The 18,717-nt window shown below is 43.3% G+C and overlaps 1 protein-coding gene across 1 annotated transcript in view; it reads right to left on the bottom strand.

The window, feature by feature from the left end:
• Nucleotides 1–16,362, bottom strand: part of EXOC4 (exocyst complex component 4) — a 1,743,085-nt gene extending 1,726,723 nt beyond the window's left edge. Inside the window, exon 1 of the mRNA XM_078677470.1 lies at nucleotides 16,081–16,362. Within this exon, the coding sequence (XP_078533596.1) occupies nucleotides 16,081–16,157 (77 nt within the window). The 5' untranslated portion in view covers nucleotides 16,158–16,362. The remainder of the gene's footprint in view (nucleotides 1–16,080) is intronic.
• Nucleotides 16,363–18,717: the final 2,355 nt, after the last annotated feature.

The raw sequence follows: 18,717 nt of genomic DNA, 5'->3' as shown, positions 1-18,717 counted from the left end.
AAACACTCCGGGGTCCTCTGCTCTATTAGAGGGAAGCTAGCCAGCTAGCAAAGCCGATTGAAGGATACAGAGCGAGGGGCTTTGGCAGAAGGGAATGCCCAGGTAATGAATGAATTGAAAACGACGCTGGAAGACTACCACGAGATAGCGGATAGCGAAATTATGCATATGGGGAAATATGCAGTAGCCAAAACATATGGGGAGGGAGAGAGGCAGCGTGCAGTCCTGGCTGGTTTACTGAGAGATAGGAGGAATCTGGGATGTGTTGCTGAGCTGAGAACAGTTGAGAGACCAGATGCAATAGCAGACAGGTTTCACCAGTATTACTTAGATCTCTATAGTTCTAGAACAAATGAGGAAGAGGCAGAAATCCAGGACTACCTGGAGCATATCAAGATGCCGTGGCTGACCGATGAGCACAGGGAATATTTAATGAGGCCATAGGACGCTGGAGAGATTCTTAAGGCACTTAAAACAATGAGAGCAGGTAGTGCCCCTGGGCAGGACGGACTCACTGTTTCTTTCTACAAAGAATTCAAAGAGTTGCTCATTCCGCACCTTATCACGCTATTTGAGGAAATGGGAGAGAACGAAATAATGTCCCACTCTGGATAGTCACATTACTGAAGCCAAATAAACCCCCTAAGCAAATGCTCATCTTACAGGACTCGGTCACTTATTAACATTGACACTAAGCTGTGCGCAAAGATCTTAGCTAATAGAGTAGCGCCGTTGGTTCCACTCATGGTGGGCCCGGAAGAGTTGGGGTTTGTGCCAGGGCATAACCTGTCCTGTAATCTGCTAACTGGGGCCATACAACACATCAAACCGGAAGTCATGGGTGCTGCGGTCTTCCTTGACGCAGAGAAGGCCTTTGACTCAGTGGAGTGGCTTTTCATGCAGGCAGTACTGAGGCGGCTGGGAGTGGGAGAGGTATTTTTACAATTGGTATCGGTCCTATTTAACTCTCCCACAGCCAGGATAAGAGTTGAAGACATGGTGACTGAGCCCATCACGATATCCAGGGGCACCCGTCACAGATGCCCATTATCGCCTTTAATATATCACCTGGTAGCCGAACCTCTGGCCTGTGCGCTAAGAGAGTATCATGGGCAAAGGGGAATTTGTTTCCCGGGATATAAAGTCATATTGTCAGCGTACGTAGATGACACTCTCCTGTTTATCAGGGACCCGGAATCTAACCTGTCCCCTGTCCTGGGCGAAGTAGTGAGGTATGGTGCTCTCTCCGGCCTTAAAATTAACTGGGCCAGGTCAACCATTTTCCCACTCACCACGGCTATGAAGCCTACTGAATTGGAATTCCCTTTGCTATGGACCTCGGAACCTGTGCAATACCTGGGGATACAGGTGCACACAGACTCTGAGCTGGTCTTACGTGAAAACTATGGCAAGGCAATTGCAAAATTAGAAAACGATGTGGAGAGATGGATCCACCTTCCAGTGTCCCTCATGGGACGTATATCCCTCATGATTACTGGTGGTGCTCCCTAGGTTTCTATTTTTGTTTATGAATTTCTAATGGTACTCCATGCCCAAATGTTCAAGATTATTTGCTCATTACTGCTGAAATTGGCCTGGGACGGAAAACACTCACTTGTTAAGTGGGATATCCTTACACTACCTTAAGCTATGGGAGGGCTTGGCGCCTCGGATTTGGAGTTATACTATCGGGTGGCGCAGGGCTCACATGCCTATCACTGGGTCCATGAGCAGGCAGGCCTCTCGCACCTACACATTGAAAAGGTTGCGGCGGCATCCTCCCCCCGGCCAGAGTTGCTTTTTCATGCCCCGTCCAGGAGGTCGGGATCTTTGGATTCAGTTAACTGTCACGCATGCATGGCAAAATGTGCTAAAGCCACAGGCAGGCACTGTCCTATACTCCCCTTTGACCCCAGTGGAATGGTGCTATGGGCTAACAGTATGCTGTGAGAGGGAGGTGGTAAGGGGCTTTGGCATCAGTTAACATTACTACAATTGGAAATCTATTCTCTGATGGCAAGGTACAAGAGTGGATTGAGACTGAGGCGGTTCCACTACTATAGAGTGAGACATGCACTCCTTGAGATGCTAGGTGAGGACATGCTGGAGCCCCCAGAGGTGGCATCAATTTAGTTGCTATTACGACGGGACGCACCCAGTAAGATGGTTTCCAATATCTACAGTATAACGAATGCAGGAACCACTATATTAAAGCCAGACTGGTTTGGCAGAATGACTTGGGAGTGGTGCTAGATGATGCCACCTGGAGATATTGTTGGGAGGTCACACAACACGTTTCTTTAAATGGTAGGCACCGCCTGATCCATTTCAAGTTTCTTAATAGAATACAATACACTCCTGAAAGGCTATGCTGATATGGTCTGCGCGACACTGCCGAATGTGAGTGTTGCAAATTTAGTCTAGCTGGGTTTTTGCATGTTGCTTTTTTTTTGCAGAGTTTTATATAGCGCGAACTAGAACCGAACCGAATCAGTTATCAGAGCGCTTTACATAGCACCAGTTACGTTACATGAGGACACACTTTCATTTTTGTAGGCACGGGGAGATTAAGTGATTTGCCCAGAATCACAGGGGGTTTTTGGCGTTGTTACCGAGACTCGAACCAAGTTCCCCAGGTCCGAGGTCGAGCGCCTTAGCCGTTAGGCCAACCCCTCAACCCCTCTCCATGCTTGAGCATGTCCGGTGGTCGCCAGATTTTGGGAGTCAATAATTCACATACTGAGTGATATAGCGGGATCGCCGCTGACAAGCGATCCACTGGTGGCATGGCTGGGATGGACGAAACGACTGGGTAAAGATGTGAGGCGATTGATAAACATGGGCCTCTTACTAGTGAAGAGTAGGGTGGCGATGAGATGGGCCCAAGGGCCTGCGCCCACAGTTGCTGAATGGTCCAAAGACATGGTTTACTGTAACACACAATCAGGGTTATATAGCGAACTGCTTGTATTAATGTTTTCTCCCACAGGATTGTGCAAAAATGAAGTACATGACTGCACTATATACCTAACGCTAAAATACCACTATGATTGTTCTTGTTATTTTTCTCTATTACAAATTAATAAATATATCAATGAAACATTTAACTATGGTTTCTCTATGGGTGCAGGTAAACAACTATGATAACAATAGTTAATTCACAGTCAAATGATGAGCACTCCATGGTACATTTTAGGAAAAAATACTTGACTCCTTCGAAGATGGTACTATCGGCAAATCAGAACAAAAAAAGTATATAATTTTATTATCGGTCTCATTTCCAATCGGCTAAGACTTCTGCAGCCCAAAGAAGCACAATAGTGTTAGAAATTAAGAGGGTCATGTATTGATAGGTACCTACTGGTCAGCAAAACCCATCATATTATAAAGAAAACAGACATATGAATATGTATTAATTCAAAATAATGCTCTACAGTTTATTAGAAGGTGACCTGAAAAACCCATCCAATTAATGATGTAACAATTTTACAATGGGACATCATTAGGTATTATACTCGCTGATAAAGGCTCGACTGTAGTATAATCTCGACGAAAGATCTTGACTATTTTGAGCTCTGCAATCAAACAACTGCCGGCCAATGCTCCTCATGGATGGACAGGAATTATCATCAACTGGCATCCTGCCCATTGGTCATCTTTGCCCCCAGTGTTCAGCGAAGTGAACAAGCTTGACATTGTCCTTGACACATGAAGGCATTCTATAATAGTGCGCCGCGGCCAGGGCGACTGACGCTGGAATCTGGGGACCACGGTTCGATCCCCGGCTCCGGCGGCAGGTTAGCCCAGCACCATGTGACTCTGGGCAATAGCTCGCTTAATCTTCCCGACGGCCCCCAGCGCCTAGAGACCCTAACGGGTGATTCTGCGCTTTACAAATGTGGACTTTACTTTACTTAATAGTTCCAATCCATAAAAAAACGTTTGAACTCTTCCCTACTGGCAATGCTTTGTTCCTCCATCAAATTTTGGGACAAGCTGATATTGGTCTACATTCAAGAATGGGCTGATGTACTGATGCTTCTCCCAGCCAGAGAACGTCCCTCACACCTTGAAAACTGAGCAAAACTACTCCCATGCCCTAGATGTCAGGAATCGGAGGTGGGGTTATTTCAAATGCTGTGGGTATGCCTAGTAATCTATGAATATTGGACCTAGGTAACTTATGGCGTGACTGAAATAACTAGAAAAGTCAGACTATTTGTAGTAAAAACACAAAATTAAAAACAGGACTGTAACAAAATAATTTAATTTTAAAGCGGTTTTCGTTGATTGCTATACATCAAGCATAGAGGTGTAACCACAAGTAACCATTTTACGGAGCATTTTACTGTTCTTGTTAAAACAAACAAACGTGAAGCACAGTTTTAGCACGCTGAGAAGACTGATAGAGTTGTTTAAAATTTACTTCTGAACTCCAGGCCCTTCAAGACCAGGTAAATGGTTGTCAACATACTTTATCAATCATTATATTTCGTCTCCAATAAACACGAGCACTCTCGATAGAGGATCACACAATCAAAGCAGTTTAGAAAACCCCAGTTTTTAAAAAGCATTACATCTGAAATCCTCACTTTTTTTTGCTTCTACATTTGCCAAAAACTATGATTCCCTCCTGGCCTGTAGAGCTCATTGCAACCTTTTAGTTCTGTAAACATTACAAAGGGCACTTCATATACCTTTGACTTAACCTGTGAATAGAACATTCTACTTTCCATCTCCAGTGTGAGACAGTTAAAGCTGACTAAGGAGAGCATTTCTCTTCAGAAACGCCCTCTCCCTTATCACATGCATGTCACATCATACCTGATGCACACTCTTCCTCGTCAAATGTGTCAAGTGTCCTTTGTTATATGCATACGCTGTTCCACATTTAAACTGTAGTGTGACAGACTTTTACAGATCTTTTTATTGATTTAAAGAAAAGAAAACAGTAACAACTAGTGAGCTGCAATGCGGGACCATAAGGCATTTTCATACTACACAATTGATCTCAGCAGTATGTTTCGAACACTGTGCATTCAATACCTTCATACACCAGAGACTACATTTTAACAAGCATTGGCATTGCCAATAGGTCTCGCTTTTTGGACCTTATAAGTATTTAGTTATGCAGCACAATATCCTTGGTGCAACAACATCAACTGTTGCATGGCTAAGCACTTATAAGGTCCCAAAGGCAAGACCTATTGGCTCTGCCAATGCTTGTTTTGGTCCGGGCTTGTGAAATACTTTATTTCCCCCCAGCCTCATGTAATTCAAGGTCCCCCTTCGATAAACAGTGCATTTTGAGGATGCTGTACAACGTGGCCAGATTGTGGAAAAAGTGTGCAATGATGCAGGAGAGTCATTTGGTAAATATGTCTCATTAAATATGCCCAAATATAAATTGACGGTCACAATTTGTTTGTATTTATTGATCTGATATGGATTGATAAATTAAAAACCATGATATAAAGCGCCACAAAAGCCACAAGTGTCAGCAGCAGTTTGCCTTAAAAAAAAGTTACAAAAAGAGGGTGGGGATGGGGCAAAAGAGGAGCGAGGTGGGGAGGCAACAGCGTGGGAGGGGAAAAGAATCAGATAAGGGAAATCTACATGGGGTTGGGGCGAACCACATGAAGGATAAAGCAACATGGGCCAGCAAGGGAATTTTTTGCAGGGCGGGAGGGCAAGCACGGAAGACCAGGAGGGAGACAGCAACCAAGAGCGTGGGGTCCAATGTTATGCGGTTTAGCACGACCAATTACAGTACGTAGGGCATCAGATTAGCAATGAGTCATTGATGTGACAAACTTGGGTTCGGACCATGATTTCAGGTCCTCTGACTTCTGTCTCTGCATGTACGCCAAGGCCATCAGGGAGTGGGAAGCTAAGTTGTTCATGGCCTGGTCCCACAATGACAGACGGAGCAGGCCTCATTCAAGTCTGGCTTTTAAGTTACTGACCTCACATTATTCAAGCAAAAGGATATTCTTCAGGAATATTCGTGAACACAAAATTCTTGGCGAGTGTTCATGAAAGCTGTAAGGAAGGGGGCATGTGTCAGGAGCAATTGACACGGTCATGGCTAGCAGGGCCTAATCACCCAAATAATTCAGCTGAAGTGGCAGGCTCTGCAGAGAGATTGCAATGGAGATTAGCGGGAAAAACAAGTCAAACAGTCCCAGTGCGAGCTCTGACTAATAAACATGAAACAAGAGGAACCCCGGGGACTTCACAATAACCTGAGCCAGCGTAGGCAGCCGTAAACATGAAAGATCCTTCAAATACGTGTCAAGGAGCTCTTAGGCTTTGAGGCTGAGAGATAAGAGGAGAAATAAAATGCAATGCAAGATGTAAAAGTCAAGCCGCCTTCTAACACGCATCGGGTGGTACTCGAGAAAGGCACAAGGAAAGAAGGCGGCTTGATGTGCCAATAGAGAGCAAGGAAGGTCGGGCTGATAAAAGTGAGAGGCAAAAGAAAGAGAAATAAAACGTACCGATCGATTGCAATAAGCAACGTGGTCTCTGCAGTCCTGATGAAAGAAGTGAGCGTGAGGTAGAGTCAGGATGAAATTAATGGCCTCTCACTCGACGTCTGAAACGTGATGAGTCATCCATGGCTAACGAGTAGGAAGGCCATAAAAGAAATACTGATAAGCAGACTGAGACCCCGTGAGCAATGCGCCAAGCGCATGACGAGAGAGGTCAGCCAGATGGCGCCTCTGCTTGTAACTGTGCACGTAACCGCACGCTCAAGGCCAAACAGAAAATGTGTGGTCGGATGTTTGAATGCCACTTACTAAAAGTCTCGCCAGAGCACCGCATGCGCTGGCTCAGGCAAGACCTAAAAAGTGACTCATTCACAAACCCCAGATTTTCAGATTTATTTTTTACATCCTTGACCCTTTTACCAGTTTTTGAGACTTTGCACAGTAGTCCATGCATGGGCCAGTCATCAGGCATGGGGGGGGGGGGGGCTCTGTCTCGGTTCCGATGGCATGCTATCTCTCTTTTGGCAACTATTGTTTCCAAAGCAACAAGTGAGCAGGACCTGCTAGATCCCTCCCAATCTTAAATTACTCCCATGATTTCTTGGTTTGAGTCAGCATCGAATTTATACCCCACTTTCTCCCCTGGACTGTACATGCCTCCTATAATGAGCAACTGTCAGGCAGCTCCATATCATATGCAGGAAACTACCTACAGTGGTACCGCAATGTGTGCAGCTAGTTTTTGGTCTTCCCATTCACCAAAGTCTTTCAGGATATAATAGGTTCTATAAAAAATGTAAATGGTATCAACCTGAGACTGGGGGAGATCACCAGGCATCCAGAGGCCAAATCTTCATCTGAAAGGGTACCAAAATCTTTTTCCCAGGATGCATGTAACATCTTTCAGTGGGTCAGGCATGTTAACAACCAATAACATGTAATACTGAGTGAAGACTAAGCTCGAGTGTGCTATCTGCGTATGGTGTTGCAGGTATCTGTACAACTGGGATTTATGTAGAGTGTATTCAGTCACCAACTGTTCAAAGGATTTCATATGGTTTTTAGCCAACATGTCTCCCAGTGTCAAGATCCAAATAATATGCCAGTGTCCAACCCCCTTTAAGCCAGAGACTGGGCCAGCCAAATGCTATACCACAACGGAGTTTCACTCATCACAATCTTGTGTTTAGTCAGGTCAGGTAGTTTGTGTGCAATGATATTGCCGTAAAGCTGTGCTTCTAAATCAGTACTTTGGATAAGATTAATATCCACTCTGAAAGCAAGGTTGGCTCTATCTACAAATATGCAATCATTAATCGTAATGAGCTGTAATGCCCAGTAGTAGAGACAAGCGTAGGCCACTTCTAATCAAAGGAGACCCTGAAAATGGCACCACCAGCAGAAAGTTCCCTATCATCAACTTTAAATCCGTAAAGAAGTTAGCAGGAATTAGTAATTGTCTTGATATTTACAGCATTTCTCTCAAAAGTACAGTGGCTTTTCTGTGAGGAGCGATAAAGCCCTACTACAATACCACACCTCGTTATCCGAATACCAAAGCAATCATTATTTAAAAGTACCCAGCACCCATCAAATGAGATGCATACTTTGAAGAGCTCTCATCCGAGGGATGCATTCTCCATCCCACAAGGTTCACACGTCCCACTCAGGCACACACTACATTCACTGCGCCTACATAGAAGGTCAACAAGAGGCTATCCGACTTAGTATAAAGTAGCGAGTCAAACCTTGGAAACTGAGACTATAGTCAGAAAAGGAGACCCCTGCAACAAGGGTCACAAACTCTGATCACTTATTTGCTATGCTAAATAGAAATTTTAATGTGTAAACAATGCGTTTGAACAATTAAATGGTGCATGCCCGCCTGTATGGGTCAAAAGTCATATAAAGTTATATCTGGTTAATAACTGTAGCCTTTTAACTCCCGAAAACTGACTATGGCAAAGCTATCAGAAGGGTCAGGGTATTATCACATGAGTGATCGTCTGACCTCTGTTATGTGATGTCTGTGCTAGCCCTCCAGCAGAGTTCAAGTCTGTTACCAGTAAAGTTTTTACCTTAAAGCCTAATGAACGCCTCTGCTCAAAATCAGTAATATTTAAGAGTATCGATCCTTCATGTTACAGCCCTTGCTCGGTAATTTTATATAGTGTGGTAGCCAGATATGAGTGAGTCAGAGCCAAGTTCTTGGTGAGTCTATGTGGTGAATCTGACATTGGGGAGTTTAGCTTGGTTTGATGTAATGAATGAACGCTCAGGTCATTAAAATGTTACCTCTATTAGCAGCCATATTTGTGGAGACCACATTCTTGGCAGGTTGTCTTGCATGTGGTCATTTCCCACAGCAGGTGTGGATGTTCGTGTAATCTCTGGGGCTCTAAATCAGAAGTCTTCAAATGGTTTTGCTCCGAGTCCCATCCACCAAGCATAATGGTGTTTATGGTAAAGATTGGTGAGTGGTAAGGAGTAGGGCTGAGAGCCGGGTGCTGGAATCTTTTCTTGTAAACAAAAAGATTAGCCCCCACATAGCATCCCCTCCACTGAGCCATCCCTTTGACATTATCTATGGATTTCACCAGGGTTACAGACTACCAGGGCTCTACTCCCTGCCATCCCTTCAATCACTTGAAAGGACATATGCATGAAAAAATGAGGACAGGCTGCAACCATCCCGAAAAAGCAAGGTCACGCTTACAAGCCATTGTTATTTACAAGTACCTGCTGAGGCTTTTGCTCCCCCTTGGGAATACAAACACGGACCCCCACTAGTGGCACACCCCCTAGTTTGAAGATCTCTGAAACATTTTCAGTTCAACAGTGGGTTGTTTTACAACGGAGATGGGCAATGCCCCCATGCAGGGCATGTGCAGCACTCATATGTGCATTGTCATGCCCATTGTCTAATAAGCACAATCTCATACACCAGAAATGTGCAATTATTTTTTGTGTAGTGTTAAACATGTTCAATGGGCAACACAAGAAATACAATTTCACTGACCTGATACACACGTGCACACACATACCCTATTGCACACCCTCAATGCGCAGTCCCACATCATACGTGCTAGGCGTACGGTCCCACACTTGACATGTACCATACTTCAGCTGCTCTGTGTCTCTGTCTTCCCACATGTGAGAAGCACTTGCCGATTCCATATCTACATATTACCTCGCATATAATCAGGACAGGATTTCACATTTGAACCTCACCGTGCCACTCACTTTTTCCACAGTACATGTACACTTGACAAGCACAGTGTTACTCAACTGATATTCGCGCATTAAAAGTGAGCAAGGATATCTGTACAGTGTAAATTAATTATCAGGCTTATAGTACCATATCTGTTCAAGCAATCTTCCCATGATCAAGTTTACTGTTGTGGTCTCCTGTCCAAAGCACACAATACACATACATTAACACATTCACTGTGCCTTCCTCCTTCAATGCTCTCTTATATGCATTACTTGGAGTTGGAATGGATGCCTACCACGATGGAGACACTTCCTATATTCCCCTTTCCTCAGGGGCTTGCAGCTCCTACCTGCTTACATTCTCATGTCTCCCAACTGCACCGCTATCTAGTGAAACCCTCTAACAATAACACGTTGTGCACTTCAACCACCTCACCTGCCAAGTACCACGCATCGAGGGTTATTGTAACGCATTTTGGTGCATCTCACTGCATTTGTGCATTAAAATGTCTTTTTCACTCATATTTACCTCCTCTGAGCATTCACTGTTCAAGGCACCTTGCTCTCAGGCAGGATCCGTTATAGGCTTCGTCTAGCTTGAGCAGGACCAGAGAAGAGATGACTGGGGTTGCTATGGAGTCCTCCTCTGGGCCAGCTTGCTACATTGTATGTGTATTGCTTCTACTGTGTACGCCCAGGAACAATATTCTCTCTCCCTCTTCTCTCGCTCTCTCTCTCTCTCTCTCTCTCTGAGCAAGTTAGCTGTGCTCTATTCATACTTCTAATCGGACTGCCTATGTCAGTGCTAGGACTGGTCTAACAGGTCCGTGTTGTGGATCACTTTTTTTAGCTGCTTGTGAGCCTCTTTTATTAACTGGAAGGATATTTTGTTATTGTTGATTACCCTCATGTTTACCACAAACATTGACTGCAACAAGCATAGGAACATGCAGGCTCCCATACCTTTCAAACCAAGCATACGGTGTGCCTTTGTAAGTTCAAGACTGCCACGATTTAAAATCGTGCACACTTTTTAAGCTATCTGATTCGCCTATGGGTGCCTCTTTTAATTTGGTGCTGGGCCTATTTCCTGACCCTGTCCACCCCTGCTTTACTTAATCTAGCATTGTGCATATTAATATATACTGGCTGCTTCTACAGTGTATTTCCATTCACATGAGACCCTTGCATAGTGCATGAAAAGAGAACAGCGGTTCCTCTATATGTCTGCATGCATTCACTTTATGGGTGGTTGCAATAATTATGAAGCATGACTGAAAAGCTGTGGAGTGAGTATTAAGGCAGTGAGAGATTCTTACAGTGCCTTTTGATGGCTCATAAGGGTGATCATACCACATGCTCATCCAATTATTGGCCTCTTTACAGAGAGCACATATTATGGTAAAGCCTTCCCTTATGGTAATCCACATAAGTGATGCAGTTCCTGTTTTTATTTAACATTTTACCTGATCTTGCATTTCCTAAGAGTTAATCCTTTTTCCAGATGTGTTTCTGTGGTTTTTTTCTCGTGCAACATCTGATACTTTTATATTGCATACTGTGAACGAAGTTGCCTCTAGGTATCTGGAAGAGTTCAGATTATAGGTGGGTTGCAATTTAGTGCACAATTGGTAACTCTGGAGTTGAGGCTGAAGTTAGAGAACTTTTCTTACAGTGCCTCTCGGTAGGTCATAAAAGTTATTTCATCCACACCCTCATCCAATCTGTAGCTTCCCTGCAGAGTGCATAGACCGACTGTCACACGTGCCAATTGTAATTATTATTTTATGGGAAGGAGATACACAGCTGTCTAAATACTGCTGTATTTATAGGGGAGACGAGAGAGAGAATTGAGTGAGAATGCAGAAGGTTGTGACACAAGGAAGTAATACAGAAAGATGAGGTGAAGACAGTGGTGATGATGAAGGACATGACATGTTAGATATGCAGATGCAAGATTTCTGAAAGCTGTACGAAAACAAGCATTCAAAATGCAATAGGTCTCGCCTTTGATTAAGTTAAAGCTATATGCTTTGCTAATGGTATTGTATAGCCAAGCAAATGGCTTTAACTTAATTAAAGGCGAGACCTATTGCATTTTCAATGCTTGTTTTTTATGAGTGATCTTTGCCATTTTTGGCAGCCTTTCCTTATCAGGGAGGCTGGTCCCCAAGCCTATCAAAATGCCCTTGTGACAACTTGTCTCAGCAAAGTAGTATTCCTCCTACATTATTTTTCACTTTATACAGCACTGCACAGAAACGATTTTTAGTCTGAAACCTGCAGGCATCTGCCCTAAAATGCTATAGGCAAGGTATGATAGATCTGCAATGTCGTGAGACACATGAAATGCGATGTGCAGTATTACATTTTACATGCACAATTTTAGCAGTGAGGAAAAGGTACGAATTGGTGCAATGAATAATATTTGCTTGTTTTAATTCCTCTGGATGTTAATGGATTTTAAATATGAGTTGACTTCATTTTTTTTTTAAATCCTGAGCTATTAGTATTGGATGAATTATTATGTATGCACAATTCAAGTTTATTCTGACCTGAAATAGCGAGCTTTTAATGTAACTTTTATGTAATTTTTCTGAATAAAGTTGTTTTTGAGTTTGAGACCTGTTTTCTCTTGAAGTGTATATTGTACTTTAGTATGTATGGCGTTCCAGAGTCTTATAAATTCGCTCTCACCTTCCGGGGTATTGTGTATTGTCTGCTGTGGAGTCCAGTGTGAGGTAAGCGCTTGGCTGTCTGGCTGCTACATGACACCTTTACGGTTCCATTGTATACTCAGTGTTTAAACCAAAGTGATATAGGGCAACGCACACATGTTGCATTGAATTGCGCGTATATCATTACATAGCTCCCCCTGTCTGTGTGCTTGAGGGGTCCGCGCTCCTTGCAGTGCTCGGGTTGTAAAGTGTAACCGCGCAGTAGTGTCAGGAAGAACAAAAAACCCGCAGACAAAACAATGTCATGAAAAGGTCGGCAATGCCGGGGAACCTGTTGGGCCAGTTATGATCTCCTGGGAAGAGCAAGGTGGCATCCCTCCGCAGACTCGGTTAGGTTCCCTAACACACACCAGATTATTTGTTCGCTTTTAATGCGCAAGAATAAAGAACAAGCGGCCGTGAAAGCGATCTTTTATGTAATTTTTCAGAATATAGTTGTTTTTGAGTTTGAAACCTGTTTTCTCTTGAAGTGTATATTGTACTTTAGTATGGCGTTCGGGAGTCTTATAAATTCGATCTCACCTTCAGGGGTATTGTGTATTGTCTGCTGTGGAGTCCTGTGTGAGGTAAGCGCTTGCTGTCTGGCTGCTACATGACACCTTTAGGGTTCCATTGTATACTCAGAGTTTGAACCACAGTGGCATAGGTCAACGCACACATATTGCACTGAATCGCGTGTATATCATTACATAGCTTCCCCTGTCTGTGTGCATGAGGGGTCCACGCTCCTTGCTGTTGTCGGGTTGTAAAGTGTAACCACGCAGTAGTGCCAGGAAGAACAAAAAACCCGCAGACAAAACAATGTCCTGAAACGGTTGGCAATGCCGGGGAACCTGCTGGACCAGTTATGATCTCCTGGCAAGAGCAAGGTGGCATCTCTCCGCAGAATCAGTTAGGTTCCTTAACACACACCAGATTGTTTGTTCGCTTTTAATGTGCAAGAATAAAGAACAAGCGGCTGTGAAAGCGACCGCTAAAATGAAAGCAACCGTGGGAAGGCCACGCTAACAAAAAGCACGCCGCGATGCGCGCGTGTGAAAGCTATTGGCACAAGCAAAACAAGATACGCGTGCATATTTTGCTTTGTGTCATTGGCGAGTATACGTGAAGCGGCATTTTCGTTGCTATGACAACAAAATGGCGTTGGACTGTCCACAGTCCCAACGGACACGCGCATGCTGTTTGCTTTGGACAAATGGCGAGAGCAGCCATCTTTATCCATGCAGACGCGTGCATGTAAGCCTTTGGGAGAATTGATTGCAAAAGAAACTCACACGACGAGAGCAGCACATGCGCTGCTATCGCCAGGCGAGACCTAAAAAGGCGTAAGTGGCTTACAGCATAAGAGACTGCTGAAGAAATTGGTATGAAGGTAAAAATCATAATTTTTGAAAGATTGCGAAAATAACTCCTAAAGACCTTGCAAATTTTGGATTCACTGTCTAATATTCTCAGAATTTAAATCTTTTAAATTCGAATTATTCATAACAAAGTCATCATAATTACTCATTGATCCTCTGCTGTTAACTAGCATTAGCAAAGCCTATAGGTTTGGCTAGCTTGAGGCATATGTTCACAGCATTGTGACATTACTGGATACAGCAATAGAAAATTCACAGTCACTTAAATACTAGTTACTGCTTTGATTTACGAGCAAGTGTCACTCGAAGTGTCCAGCCCTGCAAAGTACCACGCATCAGGGGTTAGATTAACGCATTTTAGTGCGGTGTCCGGATCACTGCACTAAAATGCATTTAGTCACCCATTATAGTGGCGCCCTGACCACCCCATGAGGTGCACTGAACAAGAAGCTATATTGCAGCCAGTGTGCGCTGTGCTGCCTGAGAGCATGTGCTTAGAAATACACTGGGGGCATTTAATAATTTAGAATCCGACAAAGACATTGAAACTCTCTCTGAATAAAAATTGGCACCGCACGGTTGTGGCTAAAATCAAGCCAAGCCGAGCAACAACCACAGACTGTCAGTGTGTGGTTTCATAAACAAACACACTCATTATCCAGAGGAGGACCCCAATGGCGTTCCGTGGATCGGGGGTGCACCCTGCCTTTTGTTTTTCAATAAGGCGTTACACCACTATTGATCACACAGTGTGTTTATTGGCACCTTAGACACTGTGGCGGCGGGCAGCGCTTTTGTTTTTGATTGCTGCACCCTCCGATCATATTGTTTACTTTTCTGAGTACACAAAAATAACATGCTCCTGTAGGTGCTTACTAATGGCAACATGTGAAAGCAGGCACGGCAATTTTATTTAACTCTGAACCTCTGTAGCAGCTGTTTACTAAAGGCAATGTATGTATCAAAGGAGGTTATATTCAACTTTGAACTCCAGCAGCTGTAGGTGATTAGGTGTGAAAGCAGGTACGACAGTTATGTTCAACTCTGAACTCCAGTAGCAACAACACCATGATTGCTATTTTTCCATGCGCTCTTTTACTCCGCATGAGCTAAGTGACACGATGTAGGGCCAAAAATGTAGGGACTCAACAGGTAGACATTTTAATCGATAGCCCTGCTTCAGTCACTCTTAGCATACATCATACTTAAGGGACAAATTTGAAAATGTGGTGCCCTTTGTGTCAGCCAGTTGTCCTGTAATTCGCAGGTAGGTGAAAGCCGCACTTGTGGAATGCTCACTCCAGTAGTTTATTAACAGTCAGAATACATGACTAAGTTTTATTTAGTCTTCGGTCTCACTGCTGCCACTACCGTTATCTAGCTGTGTTACACTTTTAGTTTCACCTGCATTTTAATTAGTTTATTATTATTTTTTGCTTTTGCAGCCTTTTTGTGTTTATGTTTTAATACTGTTTTACAGCATGTGGTCTGTAGGGTATACTAGTGAAAAATAAAATACCTCTGGTATTAGTCAGGTATGGTCAGGCCTTTTATTCCCAGCCCTGTCAAGTTTCCTGTGCCTAATGTACAGCTCCAGTCCAGGTTGTTTTCTTTGAATTCTGGGACCTGTAGTCTTGTTTATTTCATTATAAAACAGGACTGCAAGTCGCAGAATTCAAAGGAAAACACTTGGAGTGGAGCAGCACATCATGCATAGGCTTGGGAAACTTGACTGCTATGTATTGCACCAGGCATTTCTCCACAGACCTGCCAAGTACCGCACATCAAGGGTTAGACTAATGCTCATGTCTGCATCACCACACTGAAAAGCTCTGTTCATGCATTTAAAGTGTCCCCGTAACCACTAGGTGCTCCATGCTGCCTGGTTGCATTTCACGAACGCCAGTGTGCTGTTGGCTTGTAGTGCTGAGGTGCTGGCTGCTGTATCGTGCACCGCTGGGCCGGGCTAATGAGCCCCTGAAACAAATCCTGTCACATTTAAGCCACGCCTGAGGACTGTAGGTTAGTGATTTTCCGTTCAGGTTTTGCAACAGTTTCAGGATCTTCTTAGAGCTTCTCATTTCTTAAAAGAAATTGTCACTCTAAGTATAAGTACACAGAAATCATGGAAACCTCACACAGAAGCAATCTGGAAACTTGACTGCTATGCAGTGTCACACATTTGACATTAGAGTGTCACTCATATGCACATTGAATGAAACCATCGAAAATGTCGCACATAAGTAATCTCAAAACTTGCCAGCTATGCCTCACCTGATTACAGAGATCAGAAGTCCTGAAGGATCTTTGCTTTTTCCCATTGAACCCTTGTATCTCACAGCCTCTGCCATCGAAAGGTCCGCACAAAATTATTATAAAGCCGGTTATCACTCCTTTAAATAAACGCCTGCCTAAGGTGGCGAGCAGTCCGCTATTTCCACGCACGGAACGTAAATTCCACCTAATGTCTGTTGTATATTATTATTATTATTCTCTTAACGGATGACATTTGCCAGTAAGTTCAGTACTTCCGGGTCGCAGGATAGCCAGGCCAATGCCTGTGAAGAACATATTTTGGGAGTTCTTCGAGAGCGGGTGGGCCGCGAAGTGTGTAAGGTTACCTAGCAATGGCTGCATCATAGCCAATCCTGCTGCGCTACACGAACTCAAAAGAGTTCATTGGCTGTGGAAGTCCGCACGTGCTTCCGGGATGTAAACACTGAGCAGTTGTTCGCTGCCAGTTTGCTGGTGGCCGGAAGTTATAAGTAGTCTCACTAGCTGATCACGTAAGATAACTTAGACGTTAGTCGGGCATTAAAGTGGATGCGGGTCGTGTTAGCTAAACTAGTTGTGGCAGGGCAGGTTCGCTGTAACATACAATTGTGGCCGGTTGTGAAGAGGGAGGGTTATTTTCACAAGTGACAAACCAACGCTCGAGGTCCAGCGGAGGATGGCGGGAGAAAGCTGCGTTCTGTTTTAAGTTTCGGGGGCTCAGCCTTGGTCCTTGACACTGACTTACGGGTTGATATGGGACGGCACAAGGCGTAAAATAGTATGACAAAATGGGGGTTGTGTCCAAAAGTGCGTGGCCTTTGTAATTAAGAGCGTGGCTTTAGCATGTAAACTATTGCTTCTCAAACTTTATAGAACAGCGCCTTACTTTTTTGAATGACAAACTTTAATGAACATAAGACCGGGATATTTTAAAATGCAACTAAAAAGCTGTGTAGTAGCTCACCGTCATTTAGATGGCACATTTCACATTGAAATTGGCACTTTGTACTGGCAGTTAGTTCTACTGACAAAACTATTTAGCACACAAACGATAACGTGTGGAAATCTGGTTCTTGTGAATATAATTTGTGCATCCCCCAAGTAAATGTGTTCATTTGTTTTAAGCCTAATAAAATCTCTTTTTCCGTAGCACTTCAGAATTACAAAAAAGTGCTTACTTTTTTGTTTTCCTAACTGTTGAAATTATATAATGCATTTACGTTTTGTTGAACAGTGTAGAAACACACCCTTACCTTTCACACTCCAGCAAGATTGTCACATAATACACTTTACGAACTCCTCACTTTGCAGTCAAAGAAAGAAAACTAAACATCAATTTCCATGTTTAAAGAATAAGCAGCAATTTGTCAGAAGACATAGCATAACATGTGATCCCTGTCTTTGAAGTGCTGTAAAAAATCGGCCTGCGATCCACAGTTTGGAAAACACTGTAAAATCAATTTCTGTGATTCATTTAGTGCGCCGCTTGACTATTATGTTGGTTCCTGTTATCTTTGTTATTGCATCCAGATCTATTAATACAACAACTGACATACACCTAAAACCAGTCAGGACTATAGGCTTTGTAAATGGTTGTTTACTATTGAAGATAAACGAGTAGCAAAAAAGGTTTTGCTGTAAATAATATTGAACATTTTAAATTCTGAAATTGTTCAACTAAATTAAACATTTGCTCCACAGAAGAGGTAGTGGCCTTTAGAGTGTTTCTTTCACTCCTGTTACATTCACTCTGTTATGCATGTAGATCGTTTTTCTCTCCACACCTTGTTTATCTTATATCTTGTTTCTCTTCAACACCCTCTTTTCATTCTCTCGTTGGTACACTTCCCTGCAACTTCACTTGACCACCCCTCAGAAGAAACAATGCACCCACTCAGCTGTAAGCACTATATTTTCCTTTACTTTCGCATGATCACATTCACACAGTGCAAGGAAACCCTTCTCAGTGATAGTGCGCTTTACAACTACACATAACACTGAATCAGAATTGCAACTGGAGGACTTGACAGTTGCTCTGTGTTCTATGCAGAAAAGCCAAGGACAGGATGACCATGTATTCTGAACACCTTTTTAGCCGCTGAGAGAAATTCACATTGCCTCGATGCCCATTCGAAACACATGAAGGCTACTCAGTTCAAAGTGTGCAGTATACAAGAGTTATGTGCTGCCCTCCCCCCCAAAAATGTTGTAACAACATCTTGGAAAACTTCCTGGAAAAAGCAAACCCTCTTAGGGAATGCAAGATTAAGTACAACTTGTGAAATATGACAAGGAACTAAATTGCTGGTATTGATTACCTTATTTTTTTGGGGATAAATTGTTCGAAGTCAGCCAGTGTTATTTTTCAGTAAGGTTGAGAACTTGCATACGGGGCTTGGTAGGAACCTGTTTCAGTGTCAAATTTTTATTATTACTAGGTCTCAGACCCGAGGGATGCAGCCCACTTAAATACCTGGGGCAGTGGCTCTTTAAGGCATATGTAGCTATGTTACATGTGGTTTACTACAGCATGGTATATATGTATAAAACAAGAGAACTACACCTTAAAAAACTCAAGGGAATTAAGGTAAAACTACCTGGCTAAGTGAAAGGATTCCCTTTATGTCAATTCACAGT

The sequence above is a fragment of the Lissotriton helveticus genome, chromosome 1_1 (genome assembly GCF_964261635.1).
Source record: "Lissotriton helveticus chromosome 1_1, aLisHel1.1, whole genome shotgun sequence".
NCBI lineage: Eukaryota > Metazoa > Chordata > Amphibia > Caudata > Salamandridae > Lissotriton > Lissotriton helveticus.
Note: the sequence above shows the minus strand (reverse complement) of the source record. Positions and strands in the feature narration are given on the sequence as shown.